Here is a 26,223-nt window from a genome sequence, read left to right as displayed (position 1 = left end):
ATAAATAGTTAAATAAAGACAAAACACACACCAGGCCAAGTATAACTTTATTACGCACACCTACCCATTCATACATACTTACCTATACCAGTTGTTTCTATCACCTTCTCCAGTAGAATCCGTATTGACTGGCCCTGCAAAAAAGATTTCATACTCACCTATATCCTGGCGCTGGTCTCCGCAGTAATCCATGGACTTTTGAAAACAAAAAAACGATCTTACCGATCCATGCACCAGGTATCAGTATTTGTGTTGCCACACATACTGATACCTCCCGAATGCCAGCTGATGGGATGGCACAGGGTTTGCATGTCCCGGCAGCCAATCAGTGGGCACGTTGACTGTAGAGCGGCCGCTGATTGGCTCTGGCTACTGACAGTTCCCATGTAGTAACTGTCAGTAGCCGGAGCCAATCAGTGGCTGCTCTACAGTCAACGCAGCCGCTAATTGGCTGGTGGGACATGCAAACCCCGTGCAGTCCCGTCAGCTGTCAGGCAGAAACATACATGGATCACAGCGATCTGTGTATGTTTCTGACAAACTCTCAGATCATAGGCAGGTGTATTTTTTTCACGAGTTTTTACAGGAGAGTTTGCCCATCTCATGAGAGTTTAGAAACTCTCTGCTTGGTAAATTCCAGAATCCTATCTTCACCAGTGAAAAGGTTCTCAAGTTTTGCCGATAGTGAATTGAAGAGAGTTTCCTAACTCTCAAGTATTTTCCTGTAGCAAAGGAGATCTCTCTCCCGAGTTTGACATTGGTAAATTTGAGAGTGGGAAAAAATGCCCAAACTCTCCCGAGTTTGCAAACTCTCCCAAACTCTCAGCTTAGTAAATTTACCCCTGAGTGTGAATGTGTCACATTTAATATAGACAAATCTGTGTATAAGAAGAACACCTAGGCTGAAGAACAAACTGCATATTCACAAACTTCACAAATACCTACGAGAGTCTAAGGGTGTCCACAGTAGCTATATCCGAGTCTGACATTTCTGATTCTGACACTGAAATTCTAGAGAAGCCTCCTTCCACCATTTCTGAACCCTCTGAAAATGTGAGGATTACTAGTAGTAAAAGTAAGGATGGTGATGGTTTAGACATGGAAATTTAGGATGCTACTGTGTAAGTGCAACAGGATAAGGAGGATATTTGTGTATTTGAAACTAATAAGGATGTTGATGATAAATGTGTTGGATAAGAAGAAGTTGATAAAGTTCACAAGGAGGATGTTGTTTGTGTCAAAGTAAGTCAGTCACCATTGGCAGCAGTTCTTGCTAGTTTTCCTAAATTCATACATGTGTCAAGGCACTGTACTATTTGTGGTGCAAAAGTAAGTAGAAGTAGGGAAGCTAACCATCCAGGCACCTCCTCCCTGTTATGTAATTTGCGGCAAATTCATGCAAATTATTTACAAAGTCTGATGAAAACCTGTAAAGTAATAACAAGAAGTCCAGCATCACCTACCAGCAGCATGGATAGATCCCAGCATATGCAATCTCCAACGACCAACACCATCATTAACCTCATTAATGATTGGAGGTAGTCTTGCTGTATCCCATTTTCAAAGGCTAACTGAAAGCTTTGCTAGCCAGGATTCCGCTAAGAAATATTTCACACTAGGGCTGCAGCTGTGGGTGAACCTTCATCACAGTAGTGAACCAAGAAGACTACAACTGACTGTGATACAAGCATTTGCAAGAGAAAGAAATGATGACAGCTGCCATCCTGTTACACAGTGGAACACTGACGTCATGAAGGAGTGGGTATGGGATCCTGGCTGTCAGGATGCCGGCTGTCAGAATACCGACAGCAACATACTGACTGCCAGAATCCTGACACTAAAAGGTAAGTCTCCTACTGCTAACCCATACCCATAACCATAACCCTCCCCCATGCCTAACCCTAATCTCTCCCCTAGTGCCAAACCCTATCCTCACCCTCCCCGCACCCTAAACCTAACCCTTCCCTATTAGTTCCTAACACTAACTCTCCTCCTAGTGCCTAACCCTAGCTCCTAAACATTAACCTAATCCCCTCCTAACCCAAGATACTTACCTACAGGATTTCAGTGGTTGGTGTACTGGAGCCAGGATCCGACTGTCAGGAATTTGGTGCTTGTAATTAGACCGTTGGTATAGTGGGATGCTGATTACATTTCACAGTGAAGGCTATGTTAGCATTAGATCTTTATACAGCATGTGCTATCAATGCATATGGTTTTAGATAATTAATTGAGTTTATGTGTCCCCACTACTAAATTCCATCTCAATTCCATTTTACTAGAACAGCAATTTGCCTGTATTGGGAAGTTAAACAAAAAGTTATTCTTTTCCTACAAAATGCCATTTAACTGACTATCCACTTAAGTACAGATATGTGGACAAATGAAAGATTACATGTCTATAGGAACCCACTGGGTGGGTGTATCACCTTTAGCAGCAGCAGTATCGAACATACAACACCAGCTAATTTCTAGGCAGGCTTCTCTCTGTATCACTGGCTTCACTATGTAGGCATACTGGTGCCTCCTCCACAGAAGCATGTCTAAGTCACCATTTTTACTTTTACTGCTGCCCATTCCCACATTTTCAGAGATCTGGAAATGGGGGAAGGAGGCTTCTCTATGAGTAGAGCATCCGAAATTCCAGACTCATCAACACATTTAGTACTTGTGGATGCACTTAAACTCTCAGGGATTTCTGAAAAGATATGTGGTGACGTGCGCTCCTGATGTGTGAAGGGTCAGAGTGGGGGGGTGCATGGTATGTGTGTGACAGAAAAGGTGAGTTGTAGCCAGGTATAAAAAACAAACAGACTAGGTGACTGGGTTGCAAACTTGTATTTATTCATAAGGACGGAGGCACAATGCTCCTTAATGAATGCTATAGGAAGGGGGTGGGACTTTGGTGTCTCTAGAATGTCCATGGAGGCGTGTGGTAGTTCAGTAGTATAATGGAGGGGATAAACAGGTCTGACCCTCAGTTAGGAAGTGGGTAGACCCTTTCATGGGGCTCCTATATGTGCAGTCCTTACTACCACACATTCCACTGCTGGACCTATGATCTACAGACTTAGGAACTGGGATAACCTTGGATGTTGAGATCAGGAGTACCTCCAGTTGGCGGCATCCTGCAAATTTCACTCTACATGCCGGCTGCAAATCTGTGCCCCACACACGGAATCACCATCAGAAGCCACGCTGTCTACTCCCCAACAGGCTTGCTGGGTCAAGTATGCACACCAGCCAGCCTACACCACAGCACTGCAGTCAGACACACCAGTGCTGACGAGCTGTAAGATGCTGTCACCAGCAACAAGCACAAACAATCATAGCAACTGAGACACCTACCTGCTTAGCACCCATGGAACCATGGTGTACTAACATCCGCTAGCAGGAAATACTGGCACACACAGTGAGCACAGTGAGATAATAGCTCCCTGCCATGGATTTCCGAGACCTACCGGTAGGTAAGCAACACCCCTCCTCACCAGTGTGGGGTGCCGCCAACTGGAGGTACTCCCGATTTCAACATCCAAGGCTATCCCAGTTCCTAAGACTGTAGACCATAGGTCCAGCAGGGGAATGTGCAGTTGTAAGGATTACATGTAAAAGGAGCCCCCTGAAAGGGTCTACCCACTTCCAAAATGAGGATCAGACCTGTTTATACCCTCCACTATACTACTGAACTACCACACACCTCCACGGACATTCTAGGGATACCAAAGTCTCACCCCCTTATTACAGCATTCATTAAGGAGCATTATGCCTCCGTCCATACAAATAAATACAAGTTTGCAACCCACTCACCTAGCCTTTTTATTCTTTATACCTTGCTACAACTCACCTTTTCTGTCACACATATACCCGCGCCCCTCCTCTGCCCCCTCTGACCCTGCACACACCAGGAGCGCCTATAACCACCTATCTTTTCATGTAGTGACATTTTCAGTAGTAGTATCAGGTACCTCTACTATACGCTATACAACACCACCACATATACACGTCCCTACAATATCACCACACCCCGAAGTGCGGCCATCCCAACAATTATCTTATCTCGGGATTTATTAAGCTTTTGAAAATGCAGTTTGTTCTTCAGCCTTAGTTTTGCTTTGGTGTCCTGTCTGCCTATTTTAAAGGTGACACATGTAGACTTAGAATAAGATTGTTTTGCATGTGAGGTTTCAGCAGATGCCTCACTGTGTTTGGCCGAGTCATCTGCAATAGCATTCTAGTGCATGAAACATCAGTAGCAGGACCACCGCTAGTAAAGGAAGGCCATGGCCTTTAGCCTTTCCTTGTCACTGCATGTGGTGTATGGAATGTTGGCAAAGTTACATATTTTAGCAGTACATTTTCCTTTTATTGTTACAGGTAATTTTTTTATTAGCATTGTGAAATATTGTTTAGATTTGTGCCCTTTCTTAAAGTTTATTTTTCCTGGACGACCTTTAGTAGATGTTGAAGTACATCTACTAGTATCAAGATTGCTATCAGTAGCCGCAGCACTAGTACTGGGTTCCTGCTCCTGCTCTTCTATCAATTTATCAATATTGATTCACAGTTCTCCTAGTATAAGATTGGCACCCAAATGTAACAATGATGTTATATTGCACAAAAGGTTTTTTTTTACATTTATTTTACAGTGACTGAACAAAAAAACAAACTGCTTCAGAGAGCCCACTTGGTATAGGCCGAATGGGACCCTAACAATTACGTTATATTTTTTTCACAGTTTTTAAAACAAAAATTTTTTTCAAAGCACTGCAGTCCAGTCCTATTTTATTTTACTGTTTTTTTCAATTTGTGCCTCACAGTGCTATTTTAATGAGTGATGTAGCCCAGTCCCCACGTCCTCTCCTGTTGCAGCCAGTCCACATACATCCACAATGCCTATATAATAAGTGCTTCTGCTCCTGTCCTAAATGACTAACTAATAATTTTTTTGTTTATTTTTTAAGTGCCCCTGCTGCCTGCAGCCCAGTTCCCACACTCTCTCCCTTCCAGTCTCCAGTGTGAAATTGTGCCTGATCACAAGAAAGGGACTTTATATGCAAACCGAAACCTATGAGATCCGACGACTGGAAGATGATGTTTTGCCTCATTTCAGGAACTGAGCTTGGAGGGAATCCCCGAGCCAGCACTCGGATCTATTCCGAAATTTAACCCACATATCTAAAATTAATGTTAAAGTAAACAATACTGTAGGAACAAAAAACAGATCCAAATTACATGATTACATGATTACATGATTACATGATTTTAGCTGTTTTTAACAATTTTCAAGAAATTCAAAACCAAATCTGAACCAAAACACAGGAGGGTGGATTTGCCAAATTTGAAAAACAAAAACAAAACACTGAGGCTGGTTTTGGCAAAACCAAATTCAAGGGTCTGCGCACATCTCTAAAGTCTCAGTGTGACAGAGCAGAAGGCACAAACTTGAAACTTGCTTCAAGGAACATTCTTCAGGTTCGAACTTGGGGCAAACTCCAATATGTTACTGTTTTCATGTTCAATTAATATTATAAACCACTTAACTGGCTAACATTTTTTCTAAAAACAAACCTCAGAAATAGTTTTTTTTATTGAATTAGGCTAATCATCTATTTAAAATATTTCCAACATAATTTAAAAATATATTTTATTATTTTTTTAAAACTCTGCATACCATAAAAATAGCATTTTTTATAGTATACTGTGCATGAACATTAAATATTTTTAAACAATTTAGGATAATTGGCTATCCCTAATCAGAGGTCACATATCGATTTTCTTGAATGATACATGATCACAAAAATCTAAATAATACATGAAATACAGTACGTTATCATTATAGATATTTGAAAATATTAATATCTACTCAATATATCACAACATCAATATGTTTTGCATATTGAAACACACTGGGGGGGCAAAGGTTCTGATATGTTTTTTTTGCCCCCAGCAACTGCCGCGCTTTGCAGCCGCCAGACAGTGGCGTCACTTACCTGAAATGCACCTGGTGCGATGGTCGGTCCGGGGGCCATGTTCTCGCGTGCCAGGAAGAGGGTGTGGCTTTGTCCCACTCTATCATCTGTCTGGCTTCCCCCTCTATCATCTGTCTGTCTCCTCTTTCTTAGCTGTCTGTCTCATCTCTATTCGGGACTTGGGCTGAAGGGGGCATGTCTTCGTCACACGAAGCCACATCCAGTTATGTTTTGCACTCTTGGTCACGCCCTCCATCCTCTGCAATCACTGGGCAGGGGAGAGGCTAGGGGCTGCTGTGCTGCTCCGCTGAGTAATCCCAGCTCAGCGCAGAAGCACTGCTGGACAGCCAACAGCCTCTCCCCTGCATCTCACGAGCGTGGCTGCAGCTGCTCGGTGACACCATCCGAGGGGGTGACACCAAAATAGCAGAGTAGCTCTGCTATTTTGGTCTCACCCCCTCGGATGGTGTCATCCAGTGTGGCCTGCACCCCCCGCAACCCCCTTGTGACGCCAACACCACCAGGTATTCATTACAGGTGGTGCACTAGCAACACTTGACTTCTCTGTAGCTGCTGGGTATTTAGTGGTAGCAGCATACTGGCAGTGCTGGACTGACATTTCCCTGGTGTCTGCATCTCTCTGCAACTGCTAAGAATTCAGTGAGGGCGGCACTGGACTTACAGTTCTTCAGTGGTCGCTCTTCTCTGCAGCTGCCACGTATTCAGTGGAGGCAGTGGTGCTGTGTACTTACAATACATTTCCCCAGTGGATGCCCCCCTCTGCAGCTCCCTGGCGGGGGGTGCTGCCAGGCTGCCTGATCACTGTTGGGGCAGGATCCAAAGGTGCAGGAGGGCTGAGAGGTCCCTCTAAGATTGGTTACTGCTGGAGATTACAGGAGTTTAAATAACATTAATTGGGCACTAAAACATGTCAGTTTATAGGTATATTTCTCTAAAAAGCTCAGTAAAAGGTTAAATGATGTGATAAAGCTATGTATAGGTGTTTAATTAATTTGGTGAGGGGTTTTAGAACTTCCAGATACTTAAAAGTGTTTATTCCAACTTTTTACAAAATGATATTAAAACACATAAAAATCACTTTTTAGAAATGTTTCTGTCCCCCAAAATACAGAAATACCTTTAATTTGATGAGAAACGCTTGCCATTATTTTTACACCATTAATAAAAAGTGCAAAAAGCAGCCATTTGCAACCTTTAAGAGCCTCCAGTACTTTGCTTAAGGTCACTAACAGCCTTCTATATGGTCCTCCTATCTCAAACCCCTTTTACACCACAGCTAAAACCTGGGATATTGCAGGGTTGACCCAGGTGTAAAGGTGCTAGGTGTAAAAGGGTCCAGGGTTGGAGAACTGGTTTGAGTGACACGGCAATTCAACCTGGACATTTTGCAGGGTTTATCACAGGAAAGACCCATGTAACCCTGCAGTGTAAATAGGCAACCTGGGTAATCCGAATTGGGTCCCATTCACAGGATGAAGAGCTCTGGATTTTCTGGCGCTTGGAGATGATGTCATCTACAAGCATCGGCAGACCAGTTACACTGCACCTGTGTGCAGTGTGAACGGCGCCAACTCAGGCACCGTAGTCTGAAGGGGATCTGTCCTGGGATTGACCCGGTTTGGAACCTTGTTCCAAATAGCGGGTCAGACCTGGGACTTAGCTGTAAAAGAGGTATCAGTTGTGACTTTTATGGGGTCTAGGATTGTTTCATTCCACAAAATGCAACAAAAACAATATGGAATGGTGAAAAAAATCCTCAAAGATTGTATTATCAGATCAATGCATTTTTGCAAAACAACCTCTTCTGCCATAAAACTTCACACATGGAAAAACTGTGCTATTACTGTGTGCATTTTTAAACAGATGTAATGTTGAATAAAATTGTCAGCATGAAATACTAAACTCATTCCAAAATCATACAAACAGTCTCATTTACCAGCAGGTGTTTCAGCATAGTTTAATTATGTTATAATTAGACACAACTAAATGAGCTTAAGTCACTGCAATAATTAAACCACATATTGTAATATGGCAGATTGTAAGGGATCATTGTAGCCTGAAAATCAATGCTGTAATGTGGATTCCATAAAAAATAGAGGTACCTTAATGCAAGAAATCTGAACAACTTAAACTAATACATTGAAATAATATAAGCAAACTGATTGTGTATTAATAATATGCTGTCAATTAAACAGCTAGTTTTTATTGCCTGCTTAACAAGTCGATTATTATTTTTTTCCTGGAGTTTCTGTCATACTGTAACTCAGTGTTCCTTTTGCAGGTTTGTGTAGCTGCACTCCCAAAAAGTGACTCTTTCCTGTGCTGGTCAGTGTGAGGTAAAGTCCTGTGAGCCAATCAGTGTGAGGTAAATACAGTGAGCTTGTCAGTGTGAGGTAAAGTCCTATGTGCTAGTCAGTGTGAGGTAGAGTCCAATGAGCCAGTCAGTGTGAGGCAGAATCCAAGGAGCTAGTCAGTGGAGGTAGAAATGTGCGCAGAGTTCGATGATCTAGCCAGTGTGTGGTAGAGTCCTGTGAGCTAGTCAGTGTCAGGTAGAATCTGATGAGCTAGTCAGTGGAGGTAAAGATGTGCGCAGAGGGCCTGATTCAGACCCGGTCGCAAGCACTGTGTGCTCACATCCAGGTCGATGGTGGGCCAGTGCACATGCACACGACAGAGCCGGCTCCGTCGTGCGCATGCGTGAGATCCGGATAGCGATGGGCACTCCATCGCTCCGGGTCTCGCAACAAAGGGGGCAAGCTGTCGATGTTGAGTGACAGCTTGCCCCCTTTGGTGGGTGGGCCAGGGGAGTGGCTGCCCAAATGGAGGCGTTCCCATGTGAGCGCCTCCGTTTGGGGGCGGCCCCACTGACATCTCGAGTGATGTCAGTGGGAGAGATTTCGGCTCAGTTAGAGCCAAAATCTCTCTGGGGCTTGCGGCAACGATACCATACCACAAGGGTCTCGTCGCAAGCCCGATGGTCGTGATGGTCTTGACCATTGCGACCATCTTCCTGGCTGCTCGCTATAGCTGTGGGTGGTCACCCACAGCTGTGCAAGCGGCCAAGAGGCCGTTCTAAAAAAAATAATAGCCCGGCCCTGATTCAGAGCAAGTGCTCTGTCAGAGCGTCTGGCTCTGAATCAGGGCCAGATTCCAATGAAAAGATTGAACCAAAACATGGGCTCTTCATGTTTTGGTTCTAATTCTTTATTATGTTTTGGTTAGGGATTTGGCAAAACCACCCTCAAATGTTTTGAATTTCTTTATAAATTGATACACATAAAAGTATTTAAATTTCAGTCAATTTTGTCCAACTCATAGGCCCTCATTCAGAGCCGCACGTTAACAACAGTACGCTCGTTGCGTTCCGATGTTGACTAACCGCGCATGCGTCGGTGTTACACTGCGCATGTGCGTACGGCAGATTGCGAGTTTTTTTTCTCTCGTTCCTAAAATAGCGTACAGGAAGTGACATGTCAAATGTGATTGACAGAACAGGGCATTTTTGGGTGTTGACGGGGGTGGAGATGAAAAAACGCAGGCGTGGCGAGGCGTTTTTGGGGCGTACATACATTAGCAGATGCGAACGTCAAATGTGTTCGGACCGTCTCATACATCACTGGAACATCCGCTTTCCCTTCAAAATGCTCGCACAGCTTAGGGTCAGGATTACTCGACCACATTGGCGATGGCCTTCTCCTCCGTCCCGGGACTCAACGATGGTGCTGCGATTAATCGCGGCTGGTCAGTAAAGTAATTAGTGTTGGATTGAAAACCGGCTTGGTATGTGTTTGGAAAGCAGTTTATTGGGATAGCACAAAAGCGTACGCAGGTGGAAATCAGAGCTGCTAATGTCATGATTACACAATCAATTAGCATACATTTTTGGTGTTTTATTTTGGCCACAATTTGTTGGTTATGGCCTATTGTAACAATAATGTCATCATGTTTTAATTAGCTCCCCTTTTTTTTGGTTTACTGTGGAATTTGCATCGCTATGTGATTTTTTAAACGTTCCTTAAAGAGGCCTTTTTTTTTTTTTTAAGAGGGTCAGTTTTTGCCTTTAGGGCCAGGATTAAATGTAACCCATTTGTACAATAATGTCACAATACAATCTCAGTTTTTTGTTTTAAATTTATTGTTTAAACACAAACAAATTGGCCTAATATTTTGTTGCCTTTTTTTGTGGCAAAGATATTTGTTAAAAAAAAAAAAAAAACCATAACTGCTAACATAAGCGTAAATACAAAATTTAAAAACATTTCACAAGAAAGGAGAGGGAAGTTTTGACCAGAAAGGAATATGAGCCAAGCACAGAAGGAGTGTGGGAAAAGTCGCCATTGCTGTCACCGTTTTCTCGCCCGTTTGGCTGGGTGAGGGTGGGCGCCAGACCGGGTCCGGGATGCCATCGGGCTGGCCTGTCCAGAGGCAGATGTTGTGGCCTCTGGACTAGGCACAGGGCTAGGCACATTTGGAGGATTGGCTGATGTTGTGCCAGAGGTGTAGGATCCGGATGTTCCGGCAGGAAGGGAGGTCGGCTCCACCATGTGCTGGCGAACGAGCTGCTCCAGGGCATCGGCGATGCGGATGTTGGCCCTGGTATTTTCCGCCAGGGCCTGACCAATGGTCACGTTGGCCGCAGCATTTTGCTCCAGGGCCTCAGCCACCCGTATCAGACTGGCGTCCATCCTCTGCAGAATCTCCGTATGGCAATCCGATTTAAAATTGAGTTCTGTGAGGAGGCCCACTGCCTGCGAGGGGGCACGCCCTGGACTGGCTTCTGCAGGGTCCTCAGCCGGATGTACTGGTTCCTCCCCTGCAGAGCCAGCAGAAATTCTGCGGCCAAGGCTCCCCTCTGGAGCAGACTCATCCGCCTCTGTCTCTGTTAGGAAAATTGCGAAAAGACTCACATTAGAATCTACATATTGGCACAATAGCATTTCAGAGTTGGTGACATCACAAGACTTACCTTGGCCAACATGAGGAGCCGCAAAGTCTGGCATGTCCGTATCCATGTTGGACACGCCAAACACCTCCACAGCCTGCACACACCCCTGTGCCAGCTCTTCTAAGTCTGTCAACTCCAATGACACAGGGGTGGGACCCCCACCTGTCCCCCTTGCATGCCTAGCCCTGTCGGCAAGTTTTTGCTTGAGACGATATTTGAAGTCTGCCCATCTGTGGAATGAAATTGGACCCATTATCCTTTTTTTTACAATGGGGTTTGTTTATAGGATGGGAAAGTGTTTACTTACCGCCGTTTGACATCCCGGGCTAGACGGACATAATCACCCACCCTATTGACAGCAACGGCGACCTCCTCCCACATTCTCCACTTCTGGCTTTGGCTCATATTCCTGGCTGCCTGGGGCAGGATGTCAACGCACTTCTGGATCAAAACCTCCATCTCCTTGCTTGTGAAATGTGGCTGCCTTTTTTTTTTGGCAGCTTTGGCGGGTTGACTGGGGCCAGCAGTCTCTTCCATGTCATCCTCCTCACCTATTTGGGTAAATATGCAGATTTAGCCACTTCACAACTTGACCAATATATTTGTTTTAAAATAATCATTGAGACAAAACATGAAGGCCTTACCGCCGGATTTTTGGCCATTGTTTCCCTGGTCTGAAGCCATGTCTCTGCTTCCAGAATGAAATCAACCAGAAATTCAATGTGATTTCGTGACGTATTTATACATGCGTCCTTTGTTTGCGGCCGCATCATTGATTGTGCGTCCCTATGATTCATCCTTAATTTGTGCGGGAAAATAAACACTATTTATGGCTTGGTGTGTGTGGAGTCGAGGTTGGGTTGTTGGATTGTTGGCGGTTAAGTTGTTTGGATTTGGTTGTTTGCGGTTGGAGGATTTGGCAGAGTTGGTTTTTTGTTTGGTTTTGCTACAGTTGTTTTGGTTTTCCGTTCGCATTTTTTTGCTTTTTTCCACATCCTTTCCTGATTTGGTAAGTTTTGTGCAGTCTAATTTGTGGCCAATTGGTGTCTACTTCTGTTTTTTGGTTAGCTATTTTTTTTTAACACTAATTTCATCTTTTTTAGTTTGTTTTGGCTTTCGGACCCAAAGACCTTTTTTTTGGAAATCTTATATATTCGAGTTGGGTAAGTCCATTTTTTTTCTTGCATTTGCGAACTAATTACCGCATTTTTGACTGTTGGTGTAGTGACTTGCATTTGCGAACTAATTACCGCATTTTTGACTGTTGGTGTAGTGACTTGCATTTGCGAATTAATTACCGCATTTTTGACTGTTGGTGTAGTGACTTGCATTTGCGAACTAATTAACGCATTTTTGACTGTTGGTGTAGTGACTTGCATTTGCGAACTAATTAACGCATTTTTGACTGTTGGTGTAGTGACTTGCATTTGCGAACTAATTAACGCATTTTTGACTGTTGGTGTAGTGACTTGCATTTGCGAACTAATTAACGCATTTTTGGCGGCTTATTCATCATGTAAACCAGTTTTGCTTTTCCCTTTTCCATTTTTGGGGTCCATTTGAACCCTATTTGACGTACGGTGTGCAATGTCGTTTTCATCGATGGCCAAATGTGTGTTTCGCCTATTTTATGTGTTGGCTTGCAACAATTTGAAAAACAAAAATTCACCCTCTAAATTTTTGATGTCTCATTTTTGGCTTTTTTACAGTTTATACGTATCATGACAATACCCCGGCATGTAAGCAGCTATGGATGGTATCAGAAAGCTAAGTTGTTTTTTGTTACTTTTGGGGTGGCTCAAAAGCCTTACATTGTAAACTTTGAATTTCAGGTAGATCTGGGGCGAATTGTTCTGGCCCTGCTCCCGGAAGACGACCAACCTCAAACTCGTCCCAGGCGTAGGCATCGTAGGCATGCAAGGCCCCAGATATTTCGAACACGTGTCACCCTTTTTGGAATGCCCGATGATGAGGTTTTAAGATGCTACCGTCTACCTCCCAAAATCATCATAGACACTCTCTCATTAATAGAAAGTGATCTTGAGCGGCAAATTGACAGTCCAACAGCAATACCACCACTGACGCAATTTATGGCGGTGTTACATTTCTGTGCCTCAGGATCGTTTCAAACAACGGTGGGAATTGTGGCGGGCAACTCCCAATCCTCCTTTTCCCGGATCCTGAGGGCAGTGATGGAGGCACTTTTCAAGCACCTCCATCATTTTATTAAAATGCCTTTGGATATGGGTGCCCTTAGTGTGGCCAAGGCCAATTTTTACCAAATAGCTGGCTTCCCACACATCATAGGGGTTGTGGATGGTACTCACATACCACTTCAGCCTCCAGCACGGCTGGAGGCAATATTTAGAAACCGTAAACACTATCACTCCCTGAATGTAATGGTGGTATGTGATGCCTCCCTCCAGATCCTGTCCCTGAATGCTAAATTACCTGGAAGTGCTCATGACTCCTTCGTCATCCGGCAATCAGGGATATGGCAGAAATTAACCAACCTACAAGCTGGTGATGCGTGGCTTCTGGGTAAGTGGAGACCTTTAGTACATAACAATGTTAAGCTTGATACACAGTGTTCCTGATGTGGTCTATTTTTGTTCACAGGAGACAGTGGATACCCTTGCATGTCCTGGCTGCTCACTCCTTATTTGGCTCCCACACCAGGGCCACAAAGTGCGTATAATTCCGCACTTACAGCCACCAGGCAAGTGGTGGAGCACTGTATCGGCCTTTTAAAAGGCCGATTCAGATGCCTCCACCGCTCTGGTGGCGAGCTCATGTATGTGCCGGATATGGTGTCTAAAATTGTGGTCCTGTGTGGGATATTTCACAACATTGCCATAAGGAGTGGTGTCCCAATGCAGCCAGAGGATGCCTTACCTGAGGATGGCCCCCCCGAGGTTGGTCGAAGGTCAGTATGTGGGGGGGCCATACGCGATGATGTGGTGGCCAGATTTTTTAGGTAAGTTTGAACAAAACTCCAGTGTTTATACCTAATGTGTTTGTGTTTGTTTGCGAACATCTAATTTTTTTTTTTTTTTCTCACCATCTTCTGTTTGTTCACATAATCTTTGGCACTCCAACGCTCACTACTTCCTGCTACCCTTACCAAACCTGGATCTGGTCCTTTTGGGCATATATTCTGGAACCCATATCGCAACGCCATGTTTGTGGAATCATGTTGGCATGGTCCTTCGTCAACCAGTTCTTGATTTTTTGTTTTTATTTAATTATTTCTTGGTATGTGTTGTATTTGAATTTATCACTGTGTTCTTTTTTTGGGAGTGACCACTTTGTTTTCTCTGTTATGTTGTGAATAAATGTTTGGAGAGTGAAATGGTCTTCCTTTTTTGGGACGTTAACAGCAAGTGTAACCAGGTTAACACAAGTTACATTTGACTAAGGGGTAAACCAGTACTGACGCCAGTTGAGCTAAACTGAAATATGTTTTCAGCTTCCCAATCCACACCAAAAGGAAGCCTGGCCCAACCTTGGGATTTGTAAGATTGGCCTAAGCAGCTTGCGCACCAACTAGGAACCTGGAAAATGTAGAAATATGTAATTGACACTACACCCAAAAAGGGAAATGACATTGTTACTGTTATGTGTTTCTTGTGTCTGTTTGACATACAAAGACAAAACACAATCTAACTTTTAAAAAAGGGAAATCCTTGCAGGAACAGTCTACTTATGTCATGCTAAACTATCTTGGTTTTGGTTTTTAAAAATGAGCCACAACGTATATTTGTCTTAATAAATTTATTTTGAAAATATAACAAAAATAAAAAAACTACTGCCGAAGGAGGCCAGACAGCCGGTCGAGGGCCACCAGAATGCCGATGACATGTTGGCGCATCTGCCCCACACAATCCGCCACCTCTTGCCGACGCCTCTGTTCCTCTGTGGGTGAGAAAAGTGTGTGGGTTAATACAACAATAGGGAATCCACATTAAAAAAAAAAAACACAACCAAATCACTCCTAAACCCAAACCAAAAAAAAAAAAGGGGGGGCTGGCAAAAATACAAGGCCTAGGTACAAATTCCCACAGGTATGATATGTGTATGTTGAAATCACCAGGAAGAGGTAAAGGCAAACCTTCAAAATCACCAAAAGTCAAGCCACAAAAACACGAAGAAAGGCACGACACATGATTACATACAAACAGTTTGTGCTTTAAAAAAAAAAAAAAAAAAAACATACCGGGAGACAAAACGGGAGCTCCGGAAATACCTCCATGATCCTCCTCGGAGGATCCGTCATTACCCAAAGAATGGGGAGGAGTTATGATGGACTCCGGGGAGGGGGTAATTGGAAGAGGGGTGGGTGGAGGAGAGGGGGAAGTGGGACGGAGGGGAAGGATGCCCGACATTTCCGGGAGAGGGTCTGGGAAGGATGGGGAGGAGTGGGGAATAGGGGAAAGATTTGGGGTGGAGTGTTGGCTGGGGGTTGGGGATAGTGGCCGGGAACGCCGTCTGGACGGACGGTGACGGCGGAGTCTTGGCTGTCCCCCTAAAATATGACAAAGAAATTGCGGTTAGTTTATGGACAAATCCGGGCAACAAAACTAAAAAAAAAAAAAAAAAAAAACAAATAAGCCAAATAGCAGTAGAATGAATAAATCAGAAATAGAGGGGAAACATGCACACGCAGATATGAGTACAAATAATAAATAGGACAGACAGGAAAACATGCACACGCAGATATGAGTACAAATAATAAATAGAACAGACAGGAAAACATGCACACGCAGATATGAGTACAAATAATAAATAGAACAGACAGGAAAACATGCACACGCAGATATGAGTACAAATAATAAATAGAACAGACAGGAAAACATGCACACGCAGATATGAGTACAAATAATAAATAGAACAGACAGGAAAACATGCACACGCAGATATGAGTACAAATAATAAATAGAACAGACAGGAAAACATGCACACGCAGATATGAGTACAAATAATAAATAGAACAGACAGGAAAACATGCACACGCAGATATGAGTACAAATAATAAATAGAACAGACAGGAAAACATGCACACGCAGATATGAGTACAAATAATAAATAGAACAGACAGGAAAACATGCACACGCAGATATGAGTACAAATAATAAATAGAACAGACAGGAAAACATGCACACGCAGTTTGCCCCACAAACACAAACATTAAAACCACAATACATAACACTTACTTGCCAGGATCTGCATGCGAAAGCATGCCAGCAAGAGGGGCGTTCGCCGTTGCAGGTCGGACCACCTGCGCTCCAGCTGCCCGATGTTGCGGCGTGAGCCGAAGGACCGCAGGCGGGACCGTGCCTCCGCATACGCGGAGCGCTTCTGCCGGTTGGTCATGGGTTGAGGTTGGCTGGTGATCCGGCGATCCATGACCTCCGTAAGCACCAGCAGCTCGCGCCTGGTGAATGCGGAGGCTCTCATGATGGCAATGGTGTTTTTCTTAAAATTCATTTTTGATAAAGTGTTTAAAAATTTTCTGATTGGCTAATGTATTTTGGAAATTAACAGGAGCAATTTTATTGGTTAGTGTATGAGTCATGTGTTCGACAGGGCCAGAAATCTCTGGAGAGTTATGATAGGCTTGATGCAGTGACATGCGTAAGCAAATTTAAATAAAGAAATGAACCCAGGGAAAAATGCGGGGATCCACAGCAATAGTACAATTGTTTAATTGTGGTTCACATGTTTTTTGAACAATAAAAGCGAATGTTTCATCCGTACGTATTCTGCGGGTAAACACAAACACGGACAAGAGTAAAGTTTCTTGCATTGTGTTGAAAAAAACAAACAATTAAGCTAATTGATACATTGATTGGCATGATACGATTGAGGGAGGTAGGCAGAATAAAGGAGCAGGTAATCGACATCTGACAAGGCCACTTCCTGTTTATACTTGTGCGTGCGTTCCTTTCAAGCCATTTCGGGGATGTACGCTCGCTATTTCGTACGCTCGTTAGTTAGAGGAGGGGTCATAAGAGTTTTGGGAGGAATTTTAGATGCGAACGAAAATACGAGCGAGCCATTGAATTTAAATATTTTTGTACGTACGCCTAACGTACGTGCGCCCGCTTGCGAGTGGGTCTGAATGAGGGCCATAGTTCACAATATTGTTTCCCCAGAGCAGCAGCACAAACACCTGGCAGTATAAAAGAATATAACACATCTATGACACATAGTGGCACAACAGTGCATGATATGATGACAGTTAAATAAACTTTACAACTGTATAGAATGTTTTCATTAATCAAGAACAAATAGCCTAAAAGTAAAAGTCATTAAGAAAAAAAATAATATATTACCAACACACTTCTCCAAACAGCAAATCACAGTCCTCAGGCCAATACAGGTGTTTGCTGCCAGAGAAAGGTCTAGTAGAAAACTAAAGAGGCCTATCCATTAGACGACTTTTGAACATTCAGAAAGTCATCTAATGGATAGCCAGCAAGGACTAGCGATGGTTGGTGTCCATCCTGCGTCCCACCAACTCAGGCAGCATAGTAGCTCTCAACCACCTGTAAGGGAGAGCCATGCTGTACAGTAGGGTCCAGGCAGTGCAGAATCCCAGCAGATGGAGGGGTAAACTGCACCTGAGGAAGGCTGAGGAAGCACAGCAGTGTTTCTGTATGTGTGCTCACACTGGATCAGTGCAAGTAGGACCAGCTGCAACAATAGGTATGTGACCAATCGGGTGCTCTCTTGGTCATTGATCCTGGAGGCAATACCTGATGTGTTTCTCGGCCAATGGGGGGGGGCGTTTCATCAGAGTAGAAAACTAGATCACCACCAAACTTACTCCAAACAGCAAATCACAGGCCTGAGGCCAGTACAGGTTATTGGTGGTGGAGTAACCAGCTTAATTTAGTGTAAGGTAAAGCATAGATTGATTATTAGTTATAATTCTAAAGAAAAGTAGTTAGGAGACATGGAAAAAATATTAGCAACCAAGCATCCAAATGTGAGTTTAGAAACACAGCTAAACAAACAGTTACTAAAAATCGAAATCAGGCGCAATACTAAATGAAAATAAATAAATATCACTGGTGTTTATCCTAATAGCAGATCCCAATAAGTATTCTGGAGATACTAACTAATTAACCAATGACCAATTATTTAATATGATTATTTAGACAAAAATATCACATAAGATTTATAAAAATCATACATCTAATAAAGGCTCATAATTAAAAACATAGAGAATTAAGTGTTTCAAAAGCGAGATGTTAATCACTTAATGGGCACTGTAGAAAAAGATCCACAACGTAATAATTAACAGAAGAAAATCTAATGATAAAAGTCACTTGGAAGCAACAATGTGTGAAGAGCTGGCATAACATTTGACCTCCCTGCTATAGGATCTGCTCACCACCACTGCAGTTGTCAATCTCTGGAGACAATCACAGAGTAGCAGCAGTGGGAGAAATCTTCAGTGTATTAAACTCCCCGTTTAGTGGAGTGAGGCAGTACAGCTGAAGTGACAACAGTGGTGCAACAATCCCCATTTGTGTGTATCAGTTAACCACCTGGGGTCATAGTAAAGCAATGTCTAATGGGAGTGACACTTTAGTAGCTGGAGTGCAGGGGAGGGAGGAAGCCACTCATTTATCAAATCAGACATCCATATTTTCATCAATATCAATAGCGTCTCAAGCAATGTCCGGAGCAACAAATTGGTATTGGAATACCTGCTTAGAGTCTCTCAATGCATTTCTCCATTCTCACAATCTAACGGTTTCATCAGTAGGTAAAAAGTCACTTCAGCTGAATGCTGTTTTAGCATCATGCCAGGTGGTTGCCTCTCTACACTTAACAGGAAGATTAATACCTGAAGATATCTCCCACTGCTGCTACTCTGTGATTGTGTCCAGAGATTGACATCTGCGCTGGTGGTGAGCTGATCCTATAGCGGGGAGGTCGAGTTTTATGCCAGCTCTTCAGACACATTGCTGCTTCCAAGTGACTTTCATCATTGGATTTTCTTCCGTTAATTATTACTTCGTGGATCTTTGTCAAGACAAAGGTCCACACTTGGGACCGAAACGTCGACATACTATGATACCTGCTGCTATGTAACATTTAAATAAAGGATTTTATTGGAAGACTGGTGAGTGCACCCCATTTTTTGCATATTTATATATATATATATATATATATATATATACATATATATTTATATATATTTATATGTAATCCGGAAGTTGAAAGAACATAATTTTATCAGAAATCGGCCATGACCAGGTGCTCCTCACAAGATTTGTAACAGAGGAGTGAAAATAATTATCATAAGAGTTGTCCAAGAGCAAAGGATTACTTCTGGACACAGGATGTGTGGCTGATTAAAACCAGGTGAAATGCAGGCTTGAAGTCAGCCAGCCACAGAACCTGTGTAATTCATGAATTTCCCAGTTTAAAGAACTAGTATGGCAAGCCTCTATATATATATGTATATGTATATGTATGTATATATATATATATATATATATATATATACACACACACACACACACACACACACACACATATATATATATATATATATATATATATATATATATATATAGAAAGCTTGAAGGGCGGCACTCACAGGACTTCTCAGAAGTAAATAATGGAACACTTAGACCTTCATATAGCACTATTTATATATAATCCAGAAATCTGGCACTTACCACATTGCCAGCAGAAGCATGTCAGATGCAGATGTACCTATAAAGTATTGTATAAGTGGCACTTAGAGTTTTCATTAATGCAGTTGTTGTGTATTATTGAAACCTCTGAGTGCCGCTTATACAATACTATGTGTGTGTATATGTATATATATATATATATATATATATATATAATAGTATATAGTGAAAAGATGGCACTCAGGGTCTCAACAGCACTTCTAATAAATAACAGGCACAGCCAGGATATATAGTCAATGTTTCAGAGCGTTGGCTCTTTTATCAAGACATGCAGTACAATGAACAAAAAGAGACATAAATACCTGTGTATCCACCCAGGGAGAGTCAAGTTCCTGCCCCTGCCACACACACTGTAGTCCTGGTGACATCATCAGTAAGCAATGACACCCGGGATCCAGCAGGGAGGTGTGGTTAGTGCTCAACACAGGTCCAGCATACGAGCAGCTATTGAAGGAAAGAACTCTGACCAGCCGGTGGCACGCCACTTCAGAGATTTTCAACACAATCTTTCTTCTATCCAGTATGAAATTATAGACTGGATCCCACCCAATCCAAGGGGAGGCAATCGTGGACGTGGATTTTTGACCAGGAATGATGATGTTTGTCCATGAAAGATGATGTTTTGCCTCTTTCTGAGACCCGATTTTTGGCGGTAAAAATCCAAATTTGGCGGGAAAATCCAAACTAATCCAGGCCCGCACATCCCTAAAATATATATATGTATATATATAACATACTGTGCGGACCGGCACTCACCATATACAGCCACTGGCTCCGGTGCCCTCCGGATATGGAAAAATGTAGTTTGGCAATGGCAAGCAAGCGGCAGCACTCAGGAGAATTCTGAATTAACTGGTACATTTATGTAATGAATTTACATGATACCACACCAAGGTTTCGGGACACACCCGTCCCTCTGTCAAGGTATAACAGCAACTAAATGATAAAAATCACTCACCTTAAGTAGAAGAAAGAAGCCCGCCAAATGTGAACTGTGCCATTCACCAGAAGGAAAGTAAAACCCGGTGGACGCCGCGTCCAATGTGGATGACGTCAGGGCGTCACCTGTATATCATTGTCATGGCAACCCGGACGCCCAGTGTTAGCAACGTATAATGACACAAAGTGTGTAGAGCTTCCACAAAGTGATAAACCACATGTATGTCTACACCAACGAGAATGACAGTAAAAAGATACTGATAAAGAAGAAAAAGAGCACGATACTGCAACTTATTGCAAATCTATCAAAATATAGTACGATCAAATATTCTAGACAATTATGACATGTATGCTGAATAAGACAAGCACTTGAAAATATGAAAGCCAACAAGAAGGGGGATATAGAAAAAAGTAGAAAAGGAAGGAAAACTGCACTCGCAGGAACTGAATAATGATGGGGCACAACACATCACCCCCGGGAGGGCACTGAGGCAAGTTGTTTACCTGTACAGTGGAGTGCCAGTCACTATATTGCTATATATATATATATATATATATATACATACATACATACACATATATTTAACATAATTGGTGCTTGCAATCAGGGTTATGGGTCAGTTACTTTGCCCGGTGCCTCCTTCTATTCCACAGCGGGAACAATATGCATTCCAGTACCCACTACTGACATAAGACCAACTGCTTCATTAAAGCCTTCCAGCTGTCATCCTAACTTGTTGCTTCCTCCCCGCCTACCCCATCTGTGTCACTCCTGTTTGTCTGTCCCTCCATTTTAGAATGTAAGCTCTTTTGAGCAGTGCCCTCTACCCTCTTGTGCTTCTCCCTACTGTATTTGCATTTATCGCTTACTCCCCACTAGGGCAACTAACACTTGGCTGCTTATGTGGATGTAAAGGTCACTAATATAGCAATGTTTATTATCCTTGTCTGTGTTTTGCATTATATTGTAAGACGCTGGTTACTTATTTGTTTATGTACTTTGTAAGACGCTGCGGTACACTTGTGGTGCAATATAAATGATAATAATAATAATTCCAGTGAAGCGGCACTCAGGTCGAAAAGTGCACTCAATACACAGCAGGTATAATAATCCGACACTTCAATGCCTTTAATACAGCATTTTCCTCAGGGATATAAAAAAAAACATCCCTGAGGAAAATGCTGTATTAAAGGCATTGAAATGTCAGATTATTATACCTGCTGTGTATTGAGTACTGTGTAAGGCCAATATGGAGGGATATGACTTAAAGATTTGGTGTACCCAGATTAAAAAGTACACCTACCAACGTACCACTAATCAGTAGCTATGTATCAAGGCCAACACTAGAGAAACCAGAGCAACCCGTTCTCCACGATGAAGATACTAAAGTAACCATTCATAAACAACATGTCAATGGTAAGATCTCATTGATGTCGTTGCTCTGGTTTCTCCAGTGTTGGCCTTGATACATAGCTACTGATTAGTGGTATGTTGGTACTAGGTAGATGTACTTTTTTACCTGGGTACACCATATATTTAAGTCATATCCCTCCATATTGGGCCTTACTTCATATATACCACATTTACCTTTTCTTTGCATTATTACACATGAGTGCGTTCACTTGCTTCACATCTGATGTACATCAACGTCACATATGAGTGTTCATAGTTTATTCCTCGACGTGATTACATGCTTTTAGCTGTTTGTACAGTACTTAAATATATGTGTCTAATTTCGACGGTTGTGATTCCCATATTTCCTTGACTTATATGTTTAAGCATTTTTATGTAGATCTGGTCGTTACTGCTGCTTATTGTAGTTGTCTGTCACTTTGTCTATAATATTTAGAGCTGTTTACTATTTATGTTTACTTTTTCTTATTTTCTTTTTTTCCATTTTTAAACTTGGTATAATGTTTTGTGCACAGTTGTTTACCACTCCTGTTGACCAGCATACGAGGGGTGTTTTGCAGCACAGGCATTAAGGTTAGCCTCTAAGATGCTGTGTGATCATTGGCTGTACCTAGTAGTCTGCGCACTCCAATGAGCCGCTTGAGCTCATCGTAGAAGCCTTTGTTGTCATCCCCGTTGCCTAGCACCGAACGGGCTGGCCGATGATGTCATCGGTCGCTGCCGCTCCATGCTGGTGGTCACGTGATGTGCACAGAAGGGCATGCAGGAGAGGATGGAGTCACTCGGGTGTAGGTGCTGGGTATATAAGGTATGTGTTTATTGTTTGTTTGATAGCATGGTGATAGTTTTATAGATTAAACCCAAATGTTGCAGACCCCCTGTTGCCGTGATTTATTGTTCAAGTCCCATTGTGCCTCCTGTTGGAAGTATATGTATCAATCGTACTGGTTGTTGCACCTGGGCAATTGTGTTATTTTTGAAGTGAGTCCCGGGAGCCTGGTGGAAGTATATATATATATATATATATATATATACACAGTCAGGTCCATAAATATTGGGACATTGACAGAATTGTCAGATTTTCGCCTCTATTCACAACCACAATGGCTTTGAAATGAAACAAACAAGATGTGATTTAACTGCATACTTTCAGATTTAATTTGAGGGTAATTACATCCAAATCAGGTGAACGGTGTAGGAATTACAACGGTTTCTATATGTGCCTCCCACTTTTTAAGTGGCCAAAAGTAATGGGACAAACTAAACAATCTTAAATCTAACTTTCACTTTTTAATACTTTGTTGCAAATCCTTTGCAGGCAATTACAGCCTGAAGTCTGGAACGCATAGACATCACCAGACGCTGGGTTTCATCCCTGGTGATGCTCTGCAAGGCTTCTACTGCAAATGTCTTCAGTTCCTGCTTGTTCTTGGTGCATTTTCCCTTCAGTTTTGTCTTCATCAAGTGAAATGCATGCTCAATCGGATTCAGGTCAGGGGATTGACTTGGCCATTGCATAACATTCCACTTTTTAGCCTTAAAAAACACTTTGGTTGCTTTTACAGTATGCTTCGGGTCATTGTCCATCTGCACTGTTAAGCGCCGTCCAATGAGTTCTGAAGCATTTGACTGAATATGAGCATATAATATTGCCCGAAACACTTCAGAATTCATTGTGCTGCTTTTGACAGCAGTCACATCATCAATAAATACAAGGGAACCAGTTCCATACATGCCCACGCCATGACACTACCACCACCATGCTACACTGATGAGGTGGTATGTATTAGATCATGAGCAGTTCCTTTCCTTCTCCATACTCTTCTCTTCCCATTACTCTGGTACAAGTTGAACTTTGTCTCATCTGTCCATAGAACTGTAATGGCTTTTTTAGATGTTGTTTGGCAAACACTCTAATCTGGTCTTCCTGTTTTTGTGGCTCACCAATGGTTTACATCTTGTGGTGAACCCTCTATATTCACTCTTGTGAAGTCTTCTCTTGATTGTTGACTTTGACACATATACACCTACCTCCTGGAGAGTGTTCTTGATTTGGCCAACTGTTGTGAAGGAGTTTTTCTTCACCAGGGAAATAATTCTTCTGTCATCCACCACAGTTGTTTTCCATGGTCTTCCGGGTCTTTTGGTGTTGCTGAGCTCTCCGCTGCGTTCTTTCTTTTTAAGAATGTTCCAAACAGTTGATTTGGCCACACCTAATGTTTTTGCTATCTCTCTGATGGGTTTGTTTTGATTTTTCAGCCTAATGATGGCTTGCTTCACTGATAGTGACAGCTCTTTGGATCTCATATTGATAGTCGACAGCAACTGATTCCAAATGCAAATGTCACACCTAGAATCAACTCCAGACCTTTTACCTGCTTAATTGATAATGAAATTATGAGGGAATAGCCCACACCTGTCCATAAAATAGCTTTTGAGTTGATAGTCCCATTACTTTTGGCCCCTTAAAAAGTGGGAGGCATATATAGAAACTGTTGTAATTCCTACACCATTCACCTGATTTGGATGTAATTACCCTCAAATTAAATCTGAAAGTCTGCAGTTAAAGCACATCTTGTTTGTTTCATTTCAAAGCCATTGTGGTGGTGAATAGAGGCCAAAATATGAAAATTCTGTCAATGTCCCAATATTTATGGACCTGACTGTATATGTATATATACACATAGAAACAGTTTAAACAGGATTTAGGACCACTACAGTAAAATATACCACTCAGCCTATGACAGGGTACACATACACTGACTGACACAGACACACACAGGAAGACACACACATACACACACACACACACCTCTTTCACTAAAAAACATGAATGCAGCAGGCAAATAAATACAGCCAGTATGATTTATTAAAGACCCCCCTTCCCCCCAGTTGTGTCCTTTATACAGTGCCCCCAGTAGTGGTTCCCCTATGCAGTGCCACCTGTAGTACCCCTTATACAGTGCCCCCTGTAGTGACTCTTATACAGTGCCCCCACTAGTGCCTCTTATACAGTGCCCCCGTAGTGCCCCTTATATAGTACCCTCAGTAGTGCCCCTTATACAGTGCCCGCAGTAGTCCCTCTTATACAGTGCCACTCATACAGTGCCCCCTGTAGTGCCCCATATACAGTGCCTTCAGTAGTGTCCCTTTTACAGTGCCTCCAGTATTCCCCCTTCTACAGTGCCCCCAGTAGTGCCCATTATACAGTGCCCCCAGTAGTGCCCCATATACAGTGCCCCTTATGTAGTGCCCCCAGTAGTGGTCCGCCCTAAGCAGTGCCCCTTACATATATAACACAAAACACACACAATATACTTACCTGAATCCCTGCTCCTACGCCCGCCACCATCCACTCCTCTGTCCTCTCGCTCGCTCGGCAGTCGGCACTATGGGAGAGACATCATGATGTCTCTCACATTGCCCCCTGTGGGAGCTGGAAGGCAGACCTCATGATTGAGCTCCAGCCTGGCTTTCTCCATGGATGCAGAAGCCAATGAGAGTCAGTCTGACTCTCATTGGCTGCTAAAACAAACACACCGCCGCTGGGTAGTACGGGGTACTCACTGTGGTCTGCACTACACTTACTGAAACTGACGGCACTATGCCACTGATCACTGGGTGTGCGTGGGTGTCTGCACTACTGTACGCAACTGCGCATGCAATAGCGATTATGCATGCAGTTCAACTGCGATAGTATGCTAATCCATTGCGATAACAATGCCCTCACAGCATAACACAAGGACACCCAATTTACCTTACACACATCAGTAATATTTAGCAAGACTGAAACCATCGGTACAATAGAGTACCATCGCAGCCTCACGTACACATGCACAAGCCCAGACTTTACTCAGAAATTGCTTACAACCCTGCACGCTATGAGACCTCAGACTGCTTAGGCCATCGCAGTGGATAATTTATGCACGCCCCTGCAATGGCGTTGAAACGCACTGGCAAGCCTGCGTTCACCAGACCACGCCCCCATCACCACCAACAAATGGAACTTCCTGTCAATCACTCTGTGATGTGTCTGCATAGTCAATGCGATCGCAGTCCCGATCGCAAAGCTAGGTTGCGCACTGCGATGCATACGCATGCACAGAACTCAGCAATCGGCCGATTGCGTGCGTAATCACAGTTACATATAGTAGTGAATCAGCCCCATTGTTTTTCTCATCAGTCCATACATTTAGACCCAATTGTCCTTGCACTGTC

General features: G+C 42.9%; 1 protein-coding gene across 2 annotated transcripts in view; it reads left to right on the top strand.

Moving 5' to 3' along the window:
* Positions 1–26,223, top strand: part of LOC148517309 (potassium channel subfamily T member 2) — a 1,089,312-nt gene that overhangs the window by 376,907 nt on the left and 686,182 nt on the right. Inside the window, exon 4 of one of the 2 annotated variants that reach the window (XM_088478861.1) lies at positions 17,096–17,113. The exons of the other annotated variant lie outside the window; for it this stretch is intronic. Coding sequence (XP_088334987.1) covers positions 17,096–17,113 — 18 coding nt within the window. The remainder of the gene's footprint in view (positions 1–17,095; positions 17,114–26,223) is intronic. 2 annotated transcript variants of the gene reach the window in all.

The sequence above is a fragment of the Taudactylus pleione genome, unplaced genomic scaffold (genome assembly GCF_031769625.1).
Source record: "Taudactylus pleione unplaced genomic scaffold, aTauple2 ptg000223l, whole genome shotgun sequence".
Classification (NCBI taxonomy): Eukaryota; Metazoa; Chordata; class Amphibia; order Anura; family Myobatrachidae; genus Taudactylus; species Taudactylus pleione.
This window is presented reverse-complemented; position numbering and strand designations above follow the sequence as displayed.